This window comes from Lotus japonicus, chromosome 6, assembly GCF_012489685.1.
Source record: "Lotus japonicus ecotype B-129 chromosome 6, LjGifu_v1.2".
Classification (NCBI taxonomy): Eukaryota; Viridiplantae; Streptophyta; class Magnoliopsida; order Fabales; family Fabaceae; genus Lotus; species Lotus japonicus.
Window position 1 is genome coordinate 38,928,070 of NC_080046.1, and position 25,393 is coordinate 38,953,462.

General features: G+C 35.0%; 4 protein-coding genes and 1 long non-coding RNA gene across 5 annotated transcripts; 2 read left to right on the plus strand and 3 right to left on the minus strand.

The window, feature by feature from the left end:
• Positions 1–14,485: 14,485 nt before the first annotated feature.
• LOC130722005 (uncharacterized) lies at positions 14,486–17,277 on the minus strand. The gene is made up of 2 exons (XR_009013742.1): positions 16,440–17,277; positions 14,486–14,926 (listed from the first exon to the last, which is right to left on the minus strand). It is a non-coding gene; the product is annotated as an uncharacterized LOC130722005 (long non-coding RNA).
• A 1,536-nt stretch (positions 17,278–18,813) lies between these two features.
• Positions 18,814–20,545, minus strand: LOC130725272 (uncharacterized). Its single transcript, XM_057576518.1, has 5 exons — positions 20,542–20,545; positions 19,620–19,870; positions 19,316–19,528; positions 19,081–19,173; positions 18,814–19,002 (listed from the first exon to the last, which is right to left on the minus strand). Exons 1-5 carry the CDS (start codon positions 20,543–20,545, stop codon positions 18,919–18,921), a joined length of 645 nt encoding a protein of 214 aa, XP_057432501.1. The 3' UTR covers positions 18,814–18,918.
• Positions 20,546–21,939: 1,394 nt separating this feature from the next.
• Positions 21,940–22,847, plus strand: LOC130725273 (uncharacterized). Its single transcript, XM_057576519.1, has 2 exons — positions 21,940–22,396; positions 22,483–22,847. The coding sequence occupies exons 1-2, from the start codon at positions 21,940–21,942 to the stop codon at positions 22,845–22,847; spliced, it is 822 nt and encodes a 273-aa protein (XP_057432502.1).
• A 24-nt stretch (positions 22,848–22,871) lies between these two features.
• Positions 22,872–23,923, plus strand: LOC130725274 (protein MAIN-LIKE 1-like). The gene is made up of 3 exons (XM_057576520.1): positions 22,872–23,038; positions 23,126–23,636; positions 23,717–23,923. Exons 1-3 carry the CDS (start codon positions 22,872–22,874, stop codon positions 23,921–23,923), a joined length of 885 nt encoding a protein of 294 aa, XP_057432503.1.
• A 922-nt stretch (positions 23,924–24,845) lies between these two features.
• Positions 24,846–25,375, minus strand: LOC130725275 (uncharacterized). The gene is made up of 2 exons (XM_057576521.1): positions 25,112–25,375; positions 24,846–25,025 (listed from the first exon to the last, which is right to left on the minus strand). The coding sequence occupies exons 1-2, from the start codon at positions 25,373–25,375 to the stop codon at positions 24,846–24,848; spliced, it is 444 nt and encodes a 147-aa protein (XP_057432504.1).
• Between the last annotated feature and the right edge of the window lie 18 nt (positions 25,376–25,393).

Here is a 25,393-nt window from a genome sequence, read left to right on the forward strand (position 1 = left end):
AGGCTTAAGCTTGAGGATGGTTCTTGGTGTTCAGACAAAACCATGCTGGGAGGGATTGCGCAAGATTATTTTGTGAACCTATTCGCTCGTGACACCAATATGTCTCAAACCAATCTCCCCCAGGTTGCGATTCCCAGGCTCTCAGACATAGCCCAAGTCTTGCTATCCCATGAGGTTGATAAGGAGGAGGTGCGGAGTGCCCTGATGTCGATGAAGTCATTTACGGCGCCTGGCCCCGATGGCTTTCAATCGTTTTTCTACAAAAAATTCTGGGAACAGGTTGGAGATGATCTTTGGCATCTTGTGAAGAAGGCTCTAGCTAAAGGCAAGGTGGATGAACAGTTATTAGAGATCTTGGTGGTTCTAATACCCAAGGTGGATCACCCTAGCACCATCAAGGAGTTCCGGCCCATAAGTTTGTGTAATGTCACTTTCATACTAGTCACTAAGGTGTTGGTGAATCGCCTTCGACCCTTTCTGGATCATATTGTGGGACCTATGCAAAGCAGTTTCTTGCCGGGAAGAGGGACAATGGACAATGCGTTTCTTGCACAAGAGATTGTTCATTTCATGGACTGATCAACTACAGCCAAGGGAAGTTTGGCCTTTAAAATCGACTTGGAAAAGGCGTATGACAGCATCTCTTGGGATTTTCTTAGGGAAACTTTAATTCTCTATGGCTTTCCACCTCAAATAATTAATCTGATCATGTGTTGTGTGATGTCTTCGCAATTAACTCTGCTTTGGAATGGGGAAAGACTACAACCATTCAAACCAGGAAGAGGTCTTCGCCAAGGAGACCCAATCTCTCCATATCTTTTTGTTCTCTGCATGGAACGATTTTCTCTCCTCATTCAACAGCTAGTGGATGCAGGTAGTTGGAACCCTATTCGCTTAACAAAGGATGGCACTCCAATTTCACACATGTTCTTTGCTGACGATGTTCTCCTGTTTTGCAAGGCCACTCCTTCCCAAGTGAATATTGTAGTTGTGGCCCTTAAGCTCTTCTGCGATAGTTCTGGGTTGAAAGTAAACATTCATAAATCCAAAGCTATCGCTTCCAAGGGTGTGCGTGCGGCAGTTAGGGAAGAGATAGCCAGCATCGCTCCTATACCGTTCGTGTCACACCTTGGCAAGTATTTGGGTTTTCCCTTGAATGGGGGGAGGGTGCGAACTCAAACCTTTAATTTCTTGCTGGAAAATATCCAAAGTAAGTTGGCATCTTGGAGAACAAATCTTTTAAATGGAGCAGGAAGAACGTGCCTCGTCAAATCAGTGATGGTAGCCATTCCCACCTATGTTATGCAAGTTTTTTGGCTTCCGAGGACGTTACTCAAGCATATGGAGCAAACTATGAGGACGTTTCTGTGGGCCAAGGGCAACAACAAGAGAGGGTGGCATTTAATCAACTGGAACACAGTCATGAAGTCTAAGGATGAGGGGGGCCTGGGTGTTCGTGATCTCTCGTTGGCAAATACGGCTCTAGGCAGTTTGGTGTATGATACATAAACCCCAGAATTTGTGGGTTCAGATTATGAGACAAAAGTACCTGCGGAATTCTTCAATCCTCCAGGTTGGATCTCGTCCTCACGACTCTCCGGTTTGGCGAGGGATACTTCGCGCGAGAGACGTCCTTCACCAAGGTTTTGAGTTCAAGCTAGGTTCGGGAGAGACCTCGATGTGGTATGCAGACTGGTCTGGCCAGGGGGCGTGGGCTCCTCAGTTACCTTTTGTACATATCTCGGATACCAATCTCTCTTTACGGGATGTTATTCGTAATGGCACTTGGAACTTAAATGGTCTTTATACTATTACTCCGCCAGCGATTGCTGAGCAATTGTCTAAGATCTCCCCAATCCTGACTCCTGAACGCAGGGATAACTGGATTTGGAAGCATAGCCCGACAGGGTACTACACTGTGCGTGATGCCTATAACTGGTTGCATGAGACGTTGACAGGAGACGGAGAAACAGGCTACTGGAAATGGCTCTGGAAGTTGAAAGCTCCAGAAAAAATAAAGTTCTTTGTTTGGATTTCCTTACACAATTCTCTCCAAGTAAATGAGTATCGGTTCAGATGCAAAATGGCTCATTCCCCTGCGTGTCCTCGTTGCTCGGCGCCGATTGAGAATGTGCTTCATTGCCTCAGAGACTGTCCGCATGCGAGAGAGATATGGCTTCGTGTGGGGGCCCTGGGTTGGAACAATTTTTTGACGGACAACGTCTCCCATTGGATCCAATCGCAAGCTTGTGGAGATCGTGGAACCATCTTTCTGTCAGGAATTTGGGGAATATGGAAATGGCGGAATAATGCCGTCTTTGAGGAAGAGAGTTGGAGTTTGGACGACGCGTGGCGTCGGATGGCACACGAACACGATGATATAATGTACAGCTTGAATCCTGAACAGCTAGAAAGTACTAGTGCTCTTCTTAGTGATGTTTGGCACCCTCCACCTCCTGGGATGATAAAGCTCAATACGGACGGGAGTTGGAGACAAGGCAGTGCCTATAGTGGTGGTGGCGGCCTCCTCCGTGGCGCGGATGGTGTTTGGCTGATTGGCTTTTGGTCAAGAAGGAACGGGGAGAGTGCTTTCATGGCAGAAGTGGAAGCTCTGAGAGATGGGCTGCGAATGGCTTGGGTCAATGGCTACAGGAATATCATAGCAGAGGTTGATAGTAAAGAGATACTACAAGCGTTGAACAATGCAGATACTCACAATTTTTGTCCAATTCTGGGAGATATAGCAACTCTTCTGCATGCTTCATGGCAAGTCAGTCTTAGATGGGTTCCCAGGGACAGCAACGCAGCAGCGGACTGTTTAGCAAAGCTGGGTATGTGTTGGGATTCTGTAGGCGTTAAGTTTTTTTAGAGACCTCCGGCGGAAGTTGAACCTTTCATCTTGAGGGACTCGTTTTCTTGTAGTTAGTTTGTTTTCTTGTCTAATTTTCCGATGGAACTAAAAAAAGAAATATAGTATTAAAATGTCCTAGCCTAACCATGATCAAATTTCAAAATCATGGGAGCCCAGCCAAACTACTTGACTTGAAAAAAATTTGCAGAACCCAGCGCGAAAGCTGAACAATAGAATAAGAGTAGCAAGTAGCAACAGGTAACATAAACAATCATTTCAGTAACGAGAAACAGAAGATCCAGCAATCGAATTCATTATGCTCTCAAACCTCATGATACATATTAGAAATTAGGGGGCCTATACTCAACCACAAAAGCTAGCTCAAGAGTTGAGGTTTGCACAACCCTTATAAACACTTGATTGGCCTTATCTCTAGCCAATGTGGGACTTCTAACACACCCCCTCACGTCCAGGATTGAACAGACTGGAACGTGGGAACAACAACGGGTGGCCCAAATATGGGAGGTCTCCACACAACAAATGGATCTAGGATAGGCTCTGATACCATATTAGAAATTGGGAGGCCTATACTCAACCACAAAAGCTAGCTCAAGAGTTGAGGTTTGCACAACCCTTATAAACACTTGATTGGCCTTATCTCTAGCCAAAGTGGGACTTCTAACAATACAAACTCCGGCAAATTCTCTCCGCTTAGTGGTACTTAAGTATTCAGGCTTAAGTAATCATTCTGCTATGTATGATTCATATATACGTCTGCCAAAAGCCAAAAAAAAGGATAAATTAAAATAGAATATTTAAAGCCTTGTGGCGTGAAAATGGAAAAGCAATCAAACTTTGATTCTGAGTACAATTGGTATTGTACACACTTCATTTCCTCTCACACAAAAAAGTGATAAAGGAAGAAAAGAGAGAGAAATGATAGATATGATGTGTGATTTTACAGAAAAAAAGAAAAGATAGATAGAAAGAAAAGTGAGCAGAACTGAAATGGAAGTTGCATGTTAAGTCTGAGTGAATCAAAACTATCTCCTCTGGTTTTAAATTTCATTTGAGCTAAGAAGTGCAATTTTAAGTTGTAATAGTGAAATTCGGTCAAGCTCTCCCCTTTGTATTCTGTGCACACAATCAGTTCGGTGGCTTGTTTCTAATTTATCGGAATCTATGGTTAGTGGGTTAATGGGTTGTTGTTGTTGTGAAGTTTTGAAGCTTCTTTAGTCTTGTAACTTTGTCGAAGTGTTCAACTGAGTGCTCTTTGAGTAGAGTTTCTCTTTTCCAGGCAGTCAATATAAACTCTGGACATCTTTACTCATGGATGCAGGGTGGGTTCTACCTAATGTGAATAGAAATAATAATATTAAATGGAAATATTATTATTATTAACTACTACTATTATTATTTTCCAATTAGACCTATTGAATCCTCTGCTTTGATGATAAAGTTGTGGGTTTGTGGAATTGATTTAAATTCACTTAACTCAGAAACTATATGAACAAAAATAATACATGCAGATTAAGCCCCCATCCCCAACACTTTCACTCTGGATGAAAACATCAATTCATAATCAAGAAAACAATGCTGAGGAAAAGTTTCTTTCTAGTAAAGCATCCCCGCTGCCTCCGTGTGAATAGCGCCTGTAAAGAATGGATTCGTCTAGAGCCACACGACATCAAGACCCACATGGATTAGCAACATGGAGACGCTGTGGGAACCCAGGGATATGATTATATACACATCATAAAGTTTGATAATTATAGATAGAATGGAATAATAAGCAAGTATGAGCAAAGGTTTTACCTTGTCAACAGGGAACTCGGTGGTTTTGAAGCGAGTTCAAACAAACTCTTGTATCTGTTCAAAATATATCAAAAGAGGATGAGGAAAATAATCTAATTACTCAACAACATTTATGTCAAACACTTGCACAATTATTAGCACCACATGAAGCAAGTTGCAAACTCGAGTGATCTTCCTAATTTTTCCTCCATGCCAACCGGTTCACAATAGAGACATATAGGGGAGGAGATGGTTGATGCAGTATTAGTAAGGAGTAATATAGGTAAATCTTAGATAATTAGGGCAAATCTTTTAAGATTTTAATATTTTATGAAAAAGTTGCTCAGATTTAAAATTACCTTTAAAAAATCGGTTTCAAGATTTGTTATGAGAATAAATTTTAGGTGAAGAAAAAGTTTATTTTTAGAATATTAATTAAATTTTATGGTATTTTTATTGAATTTTCGGATTTTTATTTAATTCAGGATTTTATGAGTTTTTATTGTGATTTTATAGTTTTTATTAATTAAATTTTTATGGTTTTTTTGGTTTTTTATTTAATCTAGGTAAATCTTAGATAATTAGGGCAAATCTTTTAATTTGGTTTAGGTCAATCTTAGAAAATTATAGGAAATCTTTTAAAATTTTAATATTTTATGAAAAAGTTTCTCAGATTTAAACATCAAATGAGAATTAATTTGGGAGTGACACCTCATCAAATTTGTTTGACAATTCAATCTGATTATAATATTTTATGAAAAAACTTATCTAATGGAATGACACGTGAATTTTTTTTATGATAACTAACCTGAGAATGACATGTGAGATTTTTTTTAGAGTATTAATTAATTTAAGAAAAAAATAAACATCCTAATTAATTTATACTCTAAAACTAAATCAAAAATAAAATAAAATAAAATATTTCCTGAAATTAACATTAAATAAATAATAAGATAAAATCAAGAAATAAACAACCTAAATCCTAATCAAATCTAAAATTTAAAAAGGTACTAAATAAATATGTATAAAACTACCAAAATCTAGCAAATCACAATAAAAACTCATAAAATTCTGAATTAATTAAAAATCCGAAAATTCAATAAAAATATCATAAAAATTAATTTATACTCTAAAAATAAATAATAAGATAAATTAAGAAATAAACAATCTAAATCCTAATCAAATATAAAATTTAAAAAGGTACTAAATAAAGATAGATAAAAACTATCAAAATCTAGCAAATCACAATAAAAACTCATAAAATCCTGAATTAATTAAAAATCCAAAAATTCAATAAAAATACCATAAAAATTAATTAATACTCTATAAATAAATCTAAAATAAATTAAGATAAAATCAAAAAATAAACAACCTAAATCCTAATAAAATTTAAAATTTAAAAAGTTACTAAATAAATATAGATAAAAACTATCAAAATCTAGCAAATCACAATAAAACTCATCAATATCAATATCAATATCAATCATCAATATCAATCAATATCAATATCAATATCAATATCAATATTAATATCAATATCAATATCAATATCAATATCAATCAATATATATTAGAAAAGAAGAACTTCCATCAGACTGATTTAGTGACGTGTCATTCTCACGTTAATTCTTACTTTTTTGTGATATGATGTTCAAGGAATATAACTATGACGCTGATGTTCAAGCAAATTTGGGCATAAATCTCCGAGGTAAAACCCCAAGGATTTCTCTATACAGTTAACTTCTTTGTTTTTCTCTACACAGTTAACTTCTTTGTTTCTCTGGTAAATGAGAATCCATTTAGTAAGATGATTTGCATCTAAGACTGCTCTGAAACCTAAAAACTGTTGTTGTTTGTATTTGAGTATAATTTTCAATTGATATGTTTTAATTTTAAACTACAATAATGCTACATTTTCTGCTTACTAAAAAATACAGGAAGAAAATAGTGTAAGTGAACAACCTCTTAGCTTTCCATAGGTTTTAATTTCATATCTACTTTTGGATGTGGTAAATAAATTTTGTAATTGGATCTTAAACTTTTGCAGCTGGTCAAGTTGAAGAAGATCGTGAGATTCCTTAATGCATGACTGGCAGTGTCAAGCATTATCAGTTTCCTTTTGCTTCCAGCTATTAGGAATTCGGATGTTGTAAGAAAGAAACCAGTTACATTTCTAACTTTCAATACTTTAAAATTCCAGGTTATAGATTGGATTTGGACATTATTTTTCATTGTAGACTTCTTTGATTGATTGGCTAGATTAGAAATGTTTTCACTGAAGATATTATTGATTGAATTCATTATACTTGCAAGTATTTGCTCAAAAGCTTCGGGTCATTAATTTAAATCTTTGTATTGATCTTTGAAATCCTCCATATGATGTGATTACTGCTAAATGGTCCAGAATTCTCACTCATCCACTCATCATATATGATATTCCTTCTTATAGTGTATTTTTCATGTGCAGCCTTTGAATGCTCCAGTGACACATTCCAATGTTTCTCTTTTTTCATACTCCACGAACCTATACATTGCTTCTTGCAATCTGGATTTTATTATGGATACAGGTGAGAACTGAGAAGTTAATCATACATTTAATTAGTAGTTCTCTCATATCATTGAACTAACTCATCCTTAGGTTACAGCTGTTGTTCTCTAAGTTCCATCACAATATTGTCATATGTTGAACAACAAGGATAAGATTAATAGAAGAAGACCTCCAAATGATATATTTTGATTTTTATCTCTCACTTTTTTTTTTTGGTACTCTTTATTTATAACTAGCATTCCTCTGTATTTTGATTTTTTCATGTGAATGTTTTCTTGCCAAGATAAAATGTCCCCGAAGCAATCATGGATTGATGCATAAGTAAAAGGCCTGGCATATATGCTTTCATGAATTTTTTGTCTCATCTGATTCGGAGTTTTTTACTTGCAATTTGATATGAGGCTACAAGCCACATAGGGAAAGGATCATCTATTGTGGTATGTTTGCCTAACCTGCAATCTATTAGTGGAGCCAAGATGCTGGTAGCAACTAAGATAATTAGGATTGGCAATAATTAGATGAAGAGAGAAAAAAATAAATTTTTTCCTCTTCATTTCTCTTCTACAATTTCTTTGCCGGGAACTAGGATTTTGCTTAGCTCGAAGTCCTTAGAAGATTGAAGTGCTATGGACTCTATATTTTGAGCTATGGTTTGCATTAAATCAGATCAACACGGATGAAGAATCTAAAGTTGAACTGGATTTGGGGATGCAATTTCGGGGGGTCATTGGAATGTGCTGCTTTTTCAGACATATGAGATCATGTTTGACATTGAGTTAGATGGTTTTGGTTTTTTATGAAATTCTATTCTGTTTCTAGCTTCCTTTCCTTTTTATATGATTATTTTTTCTAATCTTTCTCTGTTGTCTGTACTATCTTCAACCCAGTTGGAGATAGCATGGATAGGAACTAGATGTCTATCATATAACCGAAGAAGACTTTTTATCATTTGTCATGTCTCTTTTAAGTTATTTACTTTTTTTTCTTCTACAAAATGACTATCTAGAACATAACATGAACAATCATTAGTTATTTGCTTTTTTCTATCAAAGGCTTTTTGTAGTTTTTCCTATATGTGCTTTTAAACTGGATTCTTATTGGCTCTTTACCAGTTGAAAACTTATCCAGGATTTCCTGATGGGTCCCTGCATCCAATATTAGACTGGGGACTGTGCTGATTTGACGCGCATTTATTCGTAGTCTATTGGAGCGTTAATGGGGCACTTCGGCGGGGGTTTGACAAATATGGGAAGGAGAATGAGGCCTGTGTAACAAGGAGAATATTTGATGTGTTTCAAGTTATAGATTTTAGGATTGGTAGTTTAAGATTCCTAGATTTTCTAGGCTCTGATATTAAACTGTATTTTAGTTTTTATTTTTGGATATTGAAGTGTTTTTTATTAGTGTTCTTAAATTATTCTATATGGTATTAATTAATATATTTACTTTTATATTTTGATTAAAGTTTTATTCTTTGTAGAAACGACAATTTGATTGAGAGGTTACCACTACATTTAGATAGGTAAATAGAATGTATAACCGGAGTGTATAAATCCTCTCCACTAACTTGACCTATGAAGTTCAGCAAGTCCCGTCTTTACATCGCAACTGTTTGATTCTTTTGGATTGCAATGCTCTAACCTTCTTCTAAATTCAAACCTATTTTGGAAGATGCTCCAGCTTCTCTTACCCTCTGTTAGGTTCTGCAGATCTTTTCCGAATGTTCGACTATGAATTGTAATCATGATAATGACAAATATAGATAAAAAAACTCACATGAATGAACGTTTTACATGAAAATAATTTTAGTGCGAAACTAATAGAAAAATAAATTCCAATATAACTTCAGTATTTTTCATACTCTTACACTAAATATTAATGTGAAAACATGTCATAAGAGAATATAAGAGAATAGTTCAAATTGAAGGATAAAAAGCTCCAAATGAGGAGGAAAATTTATATGAAAAAATGAGGAGAAATATTTACATGAAAATATTTTCATGTTAAGCTAATAGTTTTGTTTCATTTTGTTGGTCTGCAACCTAATAGATCAAAATATATGTATTTTCATTTTGGTAAGTAAAAATATTTTGTACCACATTACAATAAGGAAAAGATGAACAAAATGAAGAGTTGGTTGGTTCCCTTACCAGAGAACAAAAGGGTGTATATAAGCAGGTGTTGGATGCAGTCATGTTTAATAAGGGACGATTCTTTTTCCTTTATGGTTTTGGAGGAACGGATAAAACTTTTGTGTAGGACACATTATCTGCTATGGTGCAATCTAAAGGTTTAATTGTTTTAAAGACCAAGCTGCTGGTTTGTGTAATGGAACCCGGTTGAGAGTCACTCATCTTACTCAATATATAATTGTTGCAACTGTTTTATCAGGAATCAAGTTGGGTAAAACAGAATACATTCCAATGATAAGTCTAACACCTTCTGACTCTGGTCTTCCCTTCAAATTCTTTACATTTTATAAGTTGATGAACATCGAATTCAAAATTATTATTGTCGGTTTACGGTTCGCTCTATTTTCTTTACAATAAAATAAGTTTTTACTGATTAAATCAACTATGTACAAAGTCTGATATATATCATAAATTCTGTAGGTACCCTGCAAGATTGGCTCAAATTTGAATGACTTGGTATAAACGCAATGATGTAATACTTTATGATTTATCTTTCACAGTCCTGATTTGTGCTACTATCACATTCAATTTTTTTGGAATTAATATGTTGGTAATTCCTTCTATCTATGATTTGTGCTATTGTCTTCATGTTCACGAAGAATGTGAAACGAGTTCCTGTTGATCTCAATCAGGCTTAGAAGAGAAGTCTTGCTGTCCACTTTGCTTAGCATTTCAGATTCTTTTATTTCATATGTTATTTTATATATTTTTAATAATCAACGGATTGATTGACGTATCGAATACAATTGACATATTCATCGTGCATCGCACAGGTAAAAAAACACTAGTATATTAGAAAAGAAGAACTTTTATGAGACTGATTTAGTAACGTGTCATTCTCACGTTAATTCTCATAAAAAAAATTCACGTGTCATTCTCAGGTTAATTATCATAAAAAAATACATTTTTAAATTTTAAATTTGATTAGGATTTAGGTTTTTTATTTCTTGATTTTATCTTAATTTATTTTTGATTTATTTTTAGAGTATTAATTAATTTCTGTGGTATTTTTATTGAATTTTCGGATTTTTAATTAATTCATGATTTTATGAGTTTTTATTGTAATTTGCTATCTATATTTATTTAGTACCTTTTTAAATTTTAGATTTGATTAGGATTTAGGTTGTTTATTTCATGATTTTATCTTAATTTATCTTATTATTTATTTTTAGAGTATTAATTAATTTTTATGGTATTTTTAATTAATTCAGGATTTTATGAGTTTTTATTGTAATTTGCTAGATTTTTGTAGTTTTTATCTATCTTTATTTATTACCTTTTTAAATTTTAGATTTGATTAAGATTTAGGTTGTTTATTTCTTGATTTTATTTTAATTTATCTTATTATTTATTTAATGTTAATTTCAGGAAATATTTTATTTTATTTTAGATTTATTTTTAGAGTATAAATTAATTAGGATTTATATTGTTTATTCTTATCTTAAATTAGTTAATACTCAAAAAAAATCACACGTGCCATTCTCAAATTAATTCTCATAAGAAAAAAAATTCATGTGTCATTCCATTTGATAGATTCTCTTATGTTGTGTTATTTATTCCACGTGTCATTCTCAGGTTAATTATCTTAAAAAAATACATTTTTAAATTTTAGATTTGATTAGGATTTAGGTTGTTTATTTCTTGATTTTATCTTAATTTATTTTTGATTATTTTTAGAGTATTAATTAATTTTTATGATATTTTTATTGAATTTTCGGATTTTTAATTAATTCAGGATTTTACCTTTTTAAATTTTAGATTTGATTAGAATTTAGGTTGTTTATTTCATAATTTTATCTTAATTTATCTTATTATTTATTTTTAGAGTAAACCGGAAGAGAAGCAGATGGAGCTCTTTTCCAGACCATATATTTAACAAAAGAGGATGAAGATCAGGTTGAATAGAGGTTGGTTTCTATAATTAATTTTTATGGTACTTTTATTTAATTTTCGGATTTTTAATTAATTCAGGATTTTATGAGTTTTTATTGTGATTTGCTAGATTTTTGTAGTTTTTATCTATCTTAATTTATTACCTTTTTAAATTTTAGATTTGATTAGGATTTAGGTTGTTTATTTCTTGATTTTATCTTAATTTATCTTATTATTTATTTAATGTTAATTTCAGGAAATATTTTATTTTATTTTAGAGTTATTATTAGAGTATAAATTAATTAGGATTTAGGTTGTTTATTCTTATCTTAAATTAATTAATACTGTAAAAAAATCACACGTGTCATTCTCATAAAAAAAAATCACGTGTCATTCCATTTGATAGATTCTCTTATGTTGTGTTGTTTTATCTTGAAACCGAATTTTAAAAGATTTGTCATAATTATCTAAGATTTACCTAGATTATTCCTTACTAAATTTATTTCCAAAACAAATCTTGAAACCGTTTTTATTATCTCTTTAAATTAGGAAAAGTCTCAAGCCTAATTTACTACATATTTTCAGGAATCCTATGATTTCTCCTTTTATTCTTTCTCATGATCCACAATATAACAAAAATGTAATGCTGAGATTTAATCCATTAAAATTTAAAAGATTTTTTCTAATTATCTAAGATACTGCATCAATCATCTCCTCCTCTATATATTAATATATACTCCATCCGTTCCTGATCTTTTGTTGTTTAAGGTTATGCACATTGTTTAAGATTGCAATTATTAATATATTTGTTGACATAAACACCCTTATTTCAGGAATCCTATGATTTCTCCTTTTAACCTTTTGTTAATTTATTTTTATAGTATTAATTAATTTTTATGGTACTCTCAGATTAATTCTCACAGCTCCCTCCCTACGTGTCATTCCCATGTTTCTCTATTGCTTCTTAATACGTGGCATTCCCACATGAATTCTCTTCTCTGACCCACGTTGCCTTCATTTCTTTCCCTCTTTCCCGTTTTCAAATCTTCTCTCTTCTTTCCCGTTTTCAGCATTTATGGTTCACAAATTCAAATTCAAATTTAATTTCAATTGCACCTATCACCGGTCCCGATATATACCTGATTGATTCGCCAATCCTCCTTTACACGTGTCCTTCCAATAGTTCACTCTTCATGAATTACACATGTTACTCTCTCCTCATTTTACTCTATTTGAATTCGATTCCAATTCAAATCAGAACCCTAAAAGAAGGTCAACTCTCACCCCACACCTCCTATATCAGAACCCGCTTCGTTCACCGCCACCCCTCAGCAAGTCCTCCTTCAACACCGACATGGTCATCTACTCCGATCGCGACTCCCCTTTGCCTCAGATCCGTCACCGAGCGTCACTACTTTCAATCCCTAATCTGTCTCAGTTTCAATCGTCTGATTCCTCCCCCTTTACAACTTCACTTTCATCTCCTTGGTCAATTATATTATTTGTAATAGTATATTTTCATTACTTTAGTGTTTTACATATGGATTCAATCGTATTTCCTTTATTAATTATAAATGAGTAATGATATATGGATCAAATTTTTTATCTCACGAATACAGCGAATTGGTTAACAAACAATCATATTCATATGTTGAGGTTATGATTGGAAAAAAAAACAGAAATCTAAAAAATCAATGTATTGATTAATATATCAAATACAATAGACATATTCCCCGTGCAACGCGCGGGTAAAAAAACACTAGTAAAATCATGAATTAATTAAAAATCCGAAACTTCAATAAAAATACCATAAAAATTAATTAATACTCTAAAAATAAAGCAAAAATATAAAATTAACCTGAGAATGACACGTGAAATTTTTTTATGAGAATTAACGTGAGAATGACACGTCACTAAGAATTAACGTGAGAATGACATGTTACTATAGAAGTTCTTCTTTTCTAATATATATATATATTGATATTGATATTGATATTGATATTGATGATATATTGATATTGATATTATATTGTATAAAATAATTTTTTAAACCAAAACTAATGATAAATTAAGATAAAATCAAGAAATAAACAATGATTAGTTTTTTCGTATTAATAAAACAACTAGTTCTAAAAAAAATCCCAATTAATTTATACTCTAAAAATAACTCAAAAATAAAATAAAATATTTCCTGAAATTAACATTAAATAAATAATAAGATAAAAATCAAGAAATAAACAACCTAAATCCTAATCAAATCTAAAATTTAAAAAGGTACTAAATAAAGATAGATAAAAACTAACAAAATCTAGCAAATCACAATAAAAACTCATAAAATCCTGAATTAATTAAAAATTCCAAAATTCAATAAAAATACCATAAAAATTAATTAATACTCTAAAAATAAATAATAAGATAAAATTAGGATAAAATCAACAAATAAACAACATAAATCCTAATCAACGTGAATGATATCTTGGCTCGTATATTGATAGTATCTATTTTTTTATAAGCTATATTATATTGGTAGTATCTGATTTCTTAATTATATTGGTAGTATCAACAAGGCTGTACGTTCACTACAAAAAATTCGCTGTTTAGCGGGGTTTTTTTTTCACATTTAGCGGCGGTTTTTGACCCACGCGGCTCATTTAGCAGGGGTTTTGAAAACCCCTCCTGATAGACTCGCCGCACGCATACCTCGGCGGTTTTTAACAACCCCTCGGACATGAAATTATTTAGCGGCGTTTGTTTAGCGGGTGTTTCTAACCGCCACGAATTGTTTTTTTTTTTAAAAAAAACACAGAAATAACATTGGAGCTATGTTGGTTGACACTACAAAAAAAATGTTATTTAGTGGGGTTTATTTTTTGCATTTAGTGGGGGTTTTCAACCCCCGCGAGTTACTTAGCGGGGGTTTTGAAAAATCCCGAAGTTACACTCCCTACAAATCATTAGCGGCGTTTTTCAGCAAACCCTGGTACCTGTATATGGATTTAGCGGCGGTTTTTAGCGGGGGTTTTAAACCTCCCTTATCCGCAAGCTTTTTTAACGGGAGTTTTAAACCTCCCTTAAATGCAAGAAATTATTTACAGCCTAGAATATATTCTAGGAACATTTTTAACCTCATAATCTAACATAACAAAACACTTCAATTAAAGAAACAAACCCATAGACAACTTACAATCCAAAATAACCCATACACAACTTTCAATCCAAGAAAGCCTATAGCTAGAATGTAAAAAAAATCTTTGAAGCCAATTATCAGGTCACAATATGAAGTTCCTGAGTCATGCTAAAAGAAAGTTCAGATTACAGGAACTCAAAGGTTACAAATTTCCCATTACTCTGTCAAGATGAATATTCCAAACTGAAAAATATAGACTATTAAGTTCCGCTCGGTTTTCTTTGGAGTTTGGATTTTCTCTTCTTCTCTTACATGCTTTGCTTCTCTTCTTCTTCCTCATTTCATTATGGGGTAGGGGTTGGTAAAAAAACTAGATAGATACATTATACAACACCTCATCAATCATCATCTAAATATCAAGCATAAATGTATCATGAACCAACCTGAATAACATTTATAACTTGCTTGGTTGCCCATCCAAATAGAGTAATATCAATTAGGAAAGAAATCAATGATATATTTTGGAGAGTACTCCATACAACCTGAAAATGAAAACTTGAGAAATTGAGATTATAGCAAGAAACTTTCTAGAAACCTTTCAGATAAGTAACAACAGTAGAAAGAAGAAACAAAGAGAGAAAATTTACATCCATCAATTTCCCTGTTTGAGTCTCTGAAAGATAAAACAGAGTTAAGTAAAGAACCTGTAGTATATTAAGGATAAGAAGCATGTGTTTATTGGATGCACTACTGGTCTTAATTTCTTTCATTCTCAAGGTATATGCTATTGCTTACAGCATAGGTCGGTACACATCTTCTATAACAGGTAAAAAAGGAAGGAAAAGAAAGTAAGCTTAAAATGTAAATTTAGTTGGAGAACCACTCTAGTAACTGACAAATCCTACAAATTGAGCTAAAATTAGCAGAGACTATAGAAGAAGGGGCAAGTGACTGTTTCCTAAGATGGACATAAGATGAACAACACACCAAAAATCTAAACTTCTCAAAGCATCTATCTCATTTTTCTAGAGAAATTACACTAAAACCACTTCAAAAGTCCATCTTCTAAAGTGTCATGATCTTATTTATTTATTTATAAATTATTCTATGATTATGAACACACAGTTTTCTCTGCAGCATCCTAGGCCTTCTTTCTTTATTTCAGTTTCAACTTTGTCAGTTACTATTTTCACTCGTTCAAATATCAAAACCAATCCATTCATTTGTTTTTTAATATTCTCTTTTCCCATTCTAACTAGTATAAATATATTTCCACACCCCTCACTCATTGCCACCCCCCATCATAACAACTCTCATTCTTGCCTGCTCTTATCTTCCTAGAAGTAACAACCCTCACCAATGTTTCAGAACTTCATCCTACTTCACTAGTTTAAACGAACTCCAAATAGATGTTTCATTCTCTAACCTATATAGTTCGTACACTTTAGACAACCAAACATGTCTAGGATAAAAAAATACAACCTATGGCTATCCTCAAGTTTCTCGCATGATCTATCAATACTTCAACCTTCACTGTTACACTGTCCCTTTGAAATGCAATTTACATGTGAATCTGGATAAAAACAAAACGAATTGATACAAACAACCACTGAAGATTGAAGAAGAAAGAAAACTGATGTCATTGAAGTAGATGCACTCCAGAACAAGGATCATAGGAATCTGGTCTATATTATTTTTACTGTGTAGTGCACACAGGCTAAGATGCTAATTAGTCATAAACTCATAACGCACCACTAAAAGCATATACATATTCTACTCAGCAGTATTTATTTCTCCTAAGGAAGATTTGAAAACGATACATGGTTTAAGAAGAAAATGTTCAAATGGCGAAATTAAGTTTCACCAAACAGTCAGTTTATATAAATGAGTTAAGCTCAAGTTTTGCAAGCTAACCATTAAAAGCTCATTAATATCTTGTGTGTATGTAAGTTAGAGAGAGAGGGGGGAGAGGGCAAGAGAGATAATAATTTCAGATAAGAAAAAGGGAATAGATAATAATTCATTCCAAGATTGTTAAGAAAATATGACACATACCTATTGCTTCAATATTCCAAGATGGTGTACTCACGGGGTTCTTCGATGGTGGGGATTTTTGAGAGACTTCAGGAGCTGATTGTGAAGAAGCTTCAATTGATGATCCAGACGCTGATTTTTGTGGGTTGTGGAAACGCTTGAACCTTGGCATGACTGCATAAACAAAGCAAAAACCTATCAAGCAACAAAATGGTTAATAGCTCAAAATGACAGTACCAATCAGTTCCCAATAACAGTATAAAAAAAAATCCTGCTTCATAAAATATTGAAATGATAAGGAAAATGTGTTCTTGTAGTGCAATAGAGATTGCCTTGAAACTTATTCCTGCCTAAAACACAGTTAAAAGGAGAAAACAAGCCATTAAACATCAACAAGAACAAGCTCTTATGGGGAGCAAGCAAAACATAATACCATCACTGTTTATAGAAATATAAAATAGAGATATGCAGCTATAAGGGATAATCCCATTTATACTGGCTACAAACATCACCAACACAAGACTTGGAAAAGTAAATATAAATACTAGTGTGCAACGTTCTTCTATAACAGAATATGCAGCTGATGTCAATGCTAGATGCTGATATCAAACAGAATAAATGATTTTATACTATTCGCTTTGTTTCTAATATAGGAATTTTAGTAGCTAAAAGGGGTTCCCCATTCAGATTCAACTTGAGTATTTCATTGAAAAATTGGGATTGATCCAAGTTATCAATCGTATGAAACAAGTCAACACTCCCAGAAGCCAATTGAAACTAGAAAACCTGTATTTACTTCCACAGTTTTACTCGATCATATCATACCAATCCAGCCATAGAAATTCAAGTTAAGCAAACGAAATCGACTTACCTTCCAGCTCCTAACAATGTCTAGGTTCCAGCTCCAGAGAATTTCTGCCTAATTTGTGATTCCAAAGAGAAACAAAACTCAAAATCAGAAGCAAAATTGAAACTCATATGGAAGTGGAGTTAAGTTCTTACCAGGAAAATGCAAGTGAAGCAGAGATTGAGCGTTTTCTCGTGAAACACTGGAGATTGAGGAATCATGAAGAGAATCGAGAGTAGATTTTAGGGTTTAATCGAGAGTGGAATCAGGAGAGTGAAATTGAGAGTCGAATCAAAAGAAATCGAGAGTGAATCAGGTTGAAATCGGTGGAAATCGAGAGATCAAATCAGGTTGCAATCGGTGGAAATCGAGAGATCAAATCGGTGGAAAGGATTCAGGAACTTCCATGGTTAACGAATCAGGTTGCAATCGTGAGAGTGAGAATGAGAAACGAGTTCAGAGTGAGAGTGAGAGTGAGAGTGAGAGTGAGAGTGAGATGAGAGTTCAGAGAGTGAAAATTGGGAGAGTTAATAACGTAACTTTTTGCGGGGGTTATTAAAACCTCCCCTAACTAATGAAAATTAATGTAATCTGCGGGGGTTGTTAAAACCCCCGCTAAATAACCCCCACTAATTAACGTTTTTTTTGTAGTGTGAAAAGAAAATCAGTGAGGATTAGATGTTTAAAATGTCAACCATTTCAATCTTACATTGGAGCTATGTTGGTTGAAAAGAGCATGGTGTGGATCCCTGAAATAACAGATTTCATCATTGTTTGATTTAATTTAAAACTCTCATTTGTAAGAGTTAATTGCTAACACAAGGTGTGTTTCTATTTATTTGAAAATTGATCACTATTTACATATGTCAAGTACAGATTTGCTAATTAATTTAACTTAGTCAGAGAAATTAATATCATGCTTCAAATAATTCGTTGACAATCATAAGAATTGAAAATCACATACATGTGGTTCAGGAGCAAAGAAGCGAGCCATTTCTTCAGGTATCCTTCCTTCCTTCATTATAAGGTAGGCCTTAAATGCATTCTCTAAATTGTTGTGCTTCTCTTGCCACTGGCTAGAAGATGAACAACTCAAACTTGAAATTCGAAGTCTAGTGTTCCTGAATGTATTGTATTACTAGGAGTTGCTCCCATCCCCATACACCGCACTCTCCCTGAATGCTCTTCCCCTAGCGTTATACCAAGAGTATCGGAAGGAGAAATCTGAGTCTCATCAACAGTGCTTTGAGTCAAACCCACTTCAAGTTTTTCCTATAAGCATGGAAAATGTAAATATGTAAATTTTTGTCACTAATCATGTAAAAATCTAGCCTCAAACCAGAACTTGAAAAACAATAATGCATTAGAAAGAAAGAAAGATTATTCCTCAGTTTATAAACACATGACCTGAGGAAATAAGTAGACTAAGTAGTTAATACTAAACATATACTTTTCAGCAACATGAATGTACAACCAAAGAATCATGTTAAACTAACAGCTACCAGGGAAATCAGCAACATGAATGTACAGCCAATGAATGCACTCACATAATTCCAATATTCACACAGTCAAAGTCAAAGAATATGAGTAATTAATTAACATCAGATGACTCAGCAGAGTCAAGCTAAACTTACCACTACACCCTTCGCTGCATCATTGACAAAGGATCCATCCTTTTTTCGTATGAGTTAGAATATACATTTGTGCACGACTTGGTAGCTTCCCAGTTTCTAAGAACTAAGATAGAAAAATTAAAGTTAAATAATCATTAAAAAGTTAGACAAATAGTAGACATGTAGAGGTTAGAGTCATTACTATCTCATGTCTTCTTCTTGAGTTAGCTTTAGAACCACCGGTGTGTGGAATCACTTGCTTGCTTCGGTTTTCTTTATTTTTTCTACAACGTTCCTGTGAAAATAACAAACTCAAGTTAAACAACACATTATACCAGATGTAAAAACCAAGGAAATGAAGCTCACAAAAACAACACATTATACCAGATGTAAAAATCAAGGATTTGAAGTAGAAATCAAGTTATTCAAACATGTACCTGTGTAGATGGTTTCATACGATATTGGACAAAGCGAACCCACTGATCTTTGTCTATACCATTCGGAACATTTCTAATGATTTCATCTATGGTTTTGGTTGGAATATTAAATTCACTCCACAAACGCTGCTTATGCGCCGACCACTTCTTCCCCATACTAATTTTGCAATATCTCTTTGCAAGGGCTTTAGTGGTCTTAAAAGAAAAACGAACCTTCCAAAAAAACAAACACTTTTTAATATGAAATTCACATGTAAGTATAAAATTTAATAAATTATAAGTTAGGTATGCATAATACTTATACCTTTATAATTGTTGCAAAACAGTCATTAAAATAATCTTCAGGTATGCCTACTTTCCCCGTCCATCTTTCAAAATCAATTGGAAACAAATTGCAATTACATGCCAATATTCCCAAAAATCCAGCAAGTAGACCTTGTGCATCACCATATGCTGAGTCTTGCTCATTAAAATCAACTAAAATGCGTAGCCCACTAGGCAAGTTATTGACTTGCTTAGCTTTAACTTTAATATGCTTAATAGCTCCTGTCAAGTCTTTAACAATAAACAAGTTTAGAAAAAGGCAAAAATTAAGATATAGAAAAAAGGCAAAAATTTCTCATACTTCACCCTGATAACAACACGTCCTAACAGATATAGAACAACAGATTTTCCACTAAATTAAGATATAGAAAGAGGCATGAAGTGTACTATCAGATAAGGCTAAAAGGGCAGCATATGATGAGAAGATAAAGCAACATCAAATGATAACAATGATAATTCAAAGTTAATATAACACATACCTATTGCTTCAACATTTCAAGATGGTGTAGTCACGGGGTTCTTAGATGGTGGGGCTTTTTGAGAGACTTCAGGAGCTGATTGTGAAGAAGCTTCAATTGATTGTGAAGAAGCTTCAACCGATGATCCAGGCGCTGATTTTTGTGGGTTGTGGAAACGCTTGAACCTTGGCATCACTGCATAAACAAAGCAAAAACAAAAAATAGCAAGCAACAAAATGATAAATAGCTCAAAATGACAGTATAAAAAAAATTATGCTAAACAATGTGCTGAATACAAACAAGATATCTTCAACCTAAAAAAATTGGGGTTGGTTAAAGAAAACTTTGCTAAACAATGAGCAGCCTGATTCCCATCTCTTCTGGAATGACTAATAGAGAAGGGAATCTGAGAAGGGAAAGAAATACCCCATCAAAAGGACTAACCCATTCATATTTACATGGTTTTATTTGTGTGTGTTGAAACTATGGCCTGAAGAAGAGACACTTATAGAGATGAATGAGCCTGTGTCATTGACCTTTGGTTTGAGATTCATGAACTCATTCACAAGAGCAACATTGTTGTCTAATACTGTCACCATTAGCCTATCAAATGAACTTCCACTTGCTGTTGAGTGCAAAATTGCAGAGATGGATTATGTTCGGTTCTATTTGGCTCCCAAGATAGAGGTGGAGGAAGATGAGACAAATAATTCTCAAGTTTAGTTTGTGTTGGAATATATTTGTTTTTGAATTTGGATGTAGTTGTAGGGTGTTTTTTAGTTTTAGTTACAATAGGTTTACGGCAGGGACTATTTGTACCATCCCTCTTTACTATCCACACCATCCCCTTAAGTGCAAAAATACACTTATACCCCCAAATATTTTAAAAAATAACTGCTCCAATGAAAAAAAAAAAAACCTAATCTACACGGCTGCACCATCTCCCATCTCCCTCCTCTCATTCACGGCCCTCATCTCCTCCTCTTCATCTCCTCTCATTCTGACGGTCATCTCCTCATCTCCTTCACGGTTTCCCCACCAAAGTTCCAGCCTCCATCACGGTCCTCCTTCACATTTCCCCACCAAAACCCTAGCCTCTATCACGGTTTCTCCGTTGTCCATCACCATCACGATTTCAGAAGGAGAAGAAAGAAAGAGGAAGAAGGACTCAATTTCAGAAGGAACCTTGACTCTGGTAAGTCCCTCTGAGTTGTTCCCTTTGGTTTGCTTAAAAACCCACATTTTCCCTCTGAGTTGTTCCCTTTTCATTCCATTTGCCCAATGTTGTTCCCTCCGAGTTGTTAGCCTGTTTAAAAACCCACACAGTTTCACCTTTCCGCAATCAAGGATTGCGGTAGTGTGGCATCGCGGGTTAGTTTCCGCAGCTATGATAGCGGTAGTTTCCGCAGCTATGATAGCGGTAGTTTCCGCAGCTATGATAGCGGTCGTTTCCGCAGCTATGATAGCGGTCGTTTCCGCAGCTATGATAGCGGTAGTGTAATTCGATCAAGAAGCACAGGAGTTATAATTTGCAGTATTAATATGTGATTTTCAAAATTAGTAATATTATAGCACAGGTCTGTTTGCTTTGTAATATTCTCAGGTCTGTTCCCTGTATTCTAGCTTGTTATAATTTGTAATATTCTAGCTTGTTTCCTTTGTGATTCAAATTAGTTCTGATTTCTGGTTAATTAGCATGAAATCATGTCAGCTACAGATTTCATATCATGTGTAGGCCAGAAACTTGTGATGCCATGAAATCATGTTTTTATTAATATGTGCTTTGGGTTTTGTTTTGTAAATAAAGAACTAACATTGATTTTCTTTGTTAACACAGGCGTGATGGCAAGGACAAAACATACACAACGCGTTGTGGGAGAGGCTTCACGACCACCTCATCCTCCCCGAGACCGTTCGCGAACTCATGCTTCCGCTCGCCGAGATCGTCAAGGGACTCAGGGTGTGGGAGAAGTTGAGGAGGGTGTGCTGGTTAATGCACGACATTGGGGTGCTGAGGATGGTGATGGTCTGCAGAATGAGAATGACAATGACAATGATTATGAGAATGAGAATGAGAATGATGATGATAATGAGAATGATAATGAGAATGAGGTTGAGATGGGTTCTGAAGATGGTGATGAGGATGGTAATAGTGAGCAGGATGGAGAGTCTGAGGATGGTGATGGAACAGATGGTGTTTGGTATCCCGGAGGTCCCTATGACCTCTCTCTTTTGCCTAAGTTTGGGCAGCATATAGCGCATGACGTCTGGAAGTCATATGTGCGATCTGACTTCAAATGTAGGCCCCATTGAAGATTCATCATCATGGAAAACACTTCTTTCCTGTAAAATTCTTCTCTGACAATGTGAAGACACTTGTGGCAGCTGCAGGGTTGGGACACCTTCCGTATAGTTGTAACAGCGGCTCAGTTGACCTTAGCATTGTGACCGCCTTTGTTGAGCGATGGATGCCAGAGACGTCCTCATTTCATATGCCGTGGGGCGAGATGACGATCACTCTAGATGACGTCTCAGCTCTATTGCACATCCCTGTGGTAGGGTCCTTTTTCTCATTGGGCAAGCCGACTAAGGAAGAGGCTGCCCCTGTGGTTGTTGATTTGCTGGGGGTGACAATTGAGGAGGTGCAGGATGAGTTTCGGAGGTGTAGAGGTCCTAGTCTTCATTATGCTTGGCTTCTAGCTCTTGTGAAAAACCGTGTGAAGGAATTGAAATGGACAGAAGCAGCCTGAGCTTACTTGTTACGCTTGGTTGGCATGACTCTCTTTTGTGATAAGAGTAACACGTCTGTCAGTGTTGCCTATCTTGAGCTTTTCAGGGATATTAGCTTGGCTGGTCAGTATGCATGGGGTGCGGCGGCGTTGGCATATTTGTATGGTCAGTTAGGGGAGGCTTGCAAAAAGACTGGGAGGACAGTTGCTGGGTATTTGACTTTGCTACAGGTCAGTATTTGACATATTTGTTGTTAAGTTCATTTGTATTTTTTTGTATTTTAATACTGACACCTTAGATTTGCAGGCGTGGGTATATGCACGTTTTCCTGGGTGCTGTTTGAGAGAAAGGAGTTCCCTCAATACAAAGCGGGTATGCCTGTGGCTAGGAGGTGGTTGGCATTCAGGGGGACAAAGAAAGTGGACCAGAAGAGACTTAATCTTGATAACTTTCCTGCTGGTGGAGTGATATGGAGGCCTTATATGGACCACTATGTTCATCGTTCATTTGAACATGTCTCACTGTATAGTGGATTCATCAGGTTCAGCGGCTCAGTTTATCCATACCTACCTGAGCGTGTATCCAGGCAGTTTGGGATTGTGCAGTCCAAGCCTCGAGCTCCTCCATCAAAAGTTTCATGCGAGGATTGTGATGCTATGTGGATGGATTGGCGGAACCATACTATTAGAGGACGCTATGTTGATTACCCGCACGAGTGTGATACTGAGTACAATGACTGGTACAAACAACACTCACATCCTTTCATGATTCCTGAGGAGCTGAGAGTTGACCGTTGGTCATTTCTTGAGGTTTGTTAAACTTAACCCTGTATTGACACTTTCTTGCAATATTACCTTGCGAATATTGACACTTTCTTTGAATGTTACAGGGTCAGTTTGCTTTGCTGTCGACATACTCTACTGTTGCTATTGATCCAGAGACTGTTGGGGCACCCGCAGAGGGCACAGCCATGTGGGATGTAGTTCATACTATGCATTCCATTATTCAGAAGACATTGGAGGGACCGGAGGAGCCAAAGCAACGTAGAAAGAAGAGGAGTGCTAGCGGGGTTGGGACTTCAGCTGATTATGAGTGATGCTAGTGTTTATGAGTGATGGATGTGTTTATGTTGTTGACTTTGGTAGTTGTGTTTATGTTTATGGACATGTATGTGTTTATGTTGTTTAAGTTTATGGACATGAATGTTGTATATGTTTATGTTTATGGACATGGATGTGTTTATGTTTATGGGAAACTGCAGCCAAATTTTAGTTTCAGTTCTCATCTTGTATACTTTCTGTTAAACTTTTACTGAGAATTTTACAACAATCTAATCTTGTATTCTGTTAACTTCCGCTATCAAGATAGCGGTAACGTCCGCTATCAAGATAGCGGTAACGTCCGCTATCAAGATAGCGGATACACCAATCTCACTTTGTACCCATCTTGTTAAATTTTTACTTCCGCTATCAAAATAGCGGTAACGTCCGCTATCAAGGTAGCGGTAACTTCCGCTATCAAGATAGCGGATACAATAATTTCATTGTGAAGAGGTCTTGTTAATTTTTCACTTCCGCTATCAAGATTGCGGTAACGTCCGCTATCAAGATAGCGGATACAATAATTTCAGTTTGCTTGTTATTTTTTTACTTCCGCTATCACGATAGCGGTAACGTCCGCTATCAAGATTGCGGTAACGTCCGCTATCAAGATAGCGGATACAATAATTTCAGTCTGCTTGTTAATTTTTTAACTTCCGCTATGAAGATAGCGGTAACGTCCGCTATCAAGATTGCGGTAACGTCCGCTATCAAGATAGCGGCAACTGCCTGGGTATAAAATTCAGAATGCTCATAATATTCACTAAGGTTACATTACAGAATTCAGAATGCTCATACATTCACTAAGGTTTATAACATTAAAGAATTCAGAATGCTCATAAATTCACTAAGGTTTATAACATTACAGAATTCAGAATGCTCATAAATTCTCTAAGGTTTATAACATTACAATAATTATTAATCCTCACTAAGGTCTATTCTTGAGTGATCACCACCACCATGTTTAGCGGCAAGATATGCACTATAAGTGTCGATTCGAGCAGAATAGGGATCAACCCATGTCTTGGCCTCATTCCTGCGATGATATGTCCACATGTGAGCAGTGAGCGGCATTGGGTGCCCATCACGAAGAACAACCTGCATTGGGAAATTAAGCATCTTAGAACACTATAAATATATATATATATACTTAAAAAGACAACAATACGGTAAGAGTTAACTACCCCAATAAAGTGATTTTCATTAACAAATGCAACTGCAATGCGTTTGTGGAGTGTCGGTGGGTCTGCACTTCCTCTCAATGGGAAGAAAGTGTTACATCCACTAATAGCAAGGGTCATGAACACCACTTTATAAGCTGTGGATATAATGTATGCCATATTAGGAACGGTCATCCACTTATCGTCTCCTACTGGCCCGTCTGAAGTGACATGTAAAGCACAACGTATCTCATTTGCCTCAGCTATCCCAAATATTGAACAGTACATGTCAAATTCAGTGTCAAG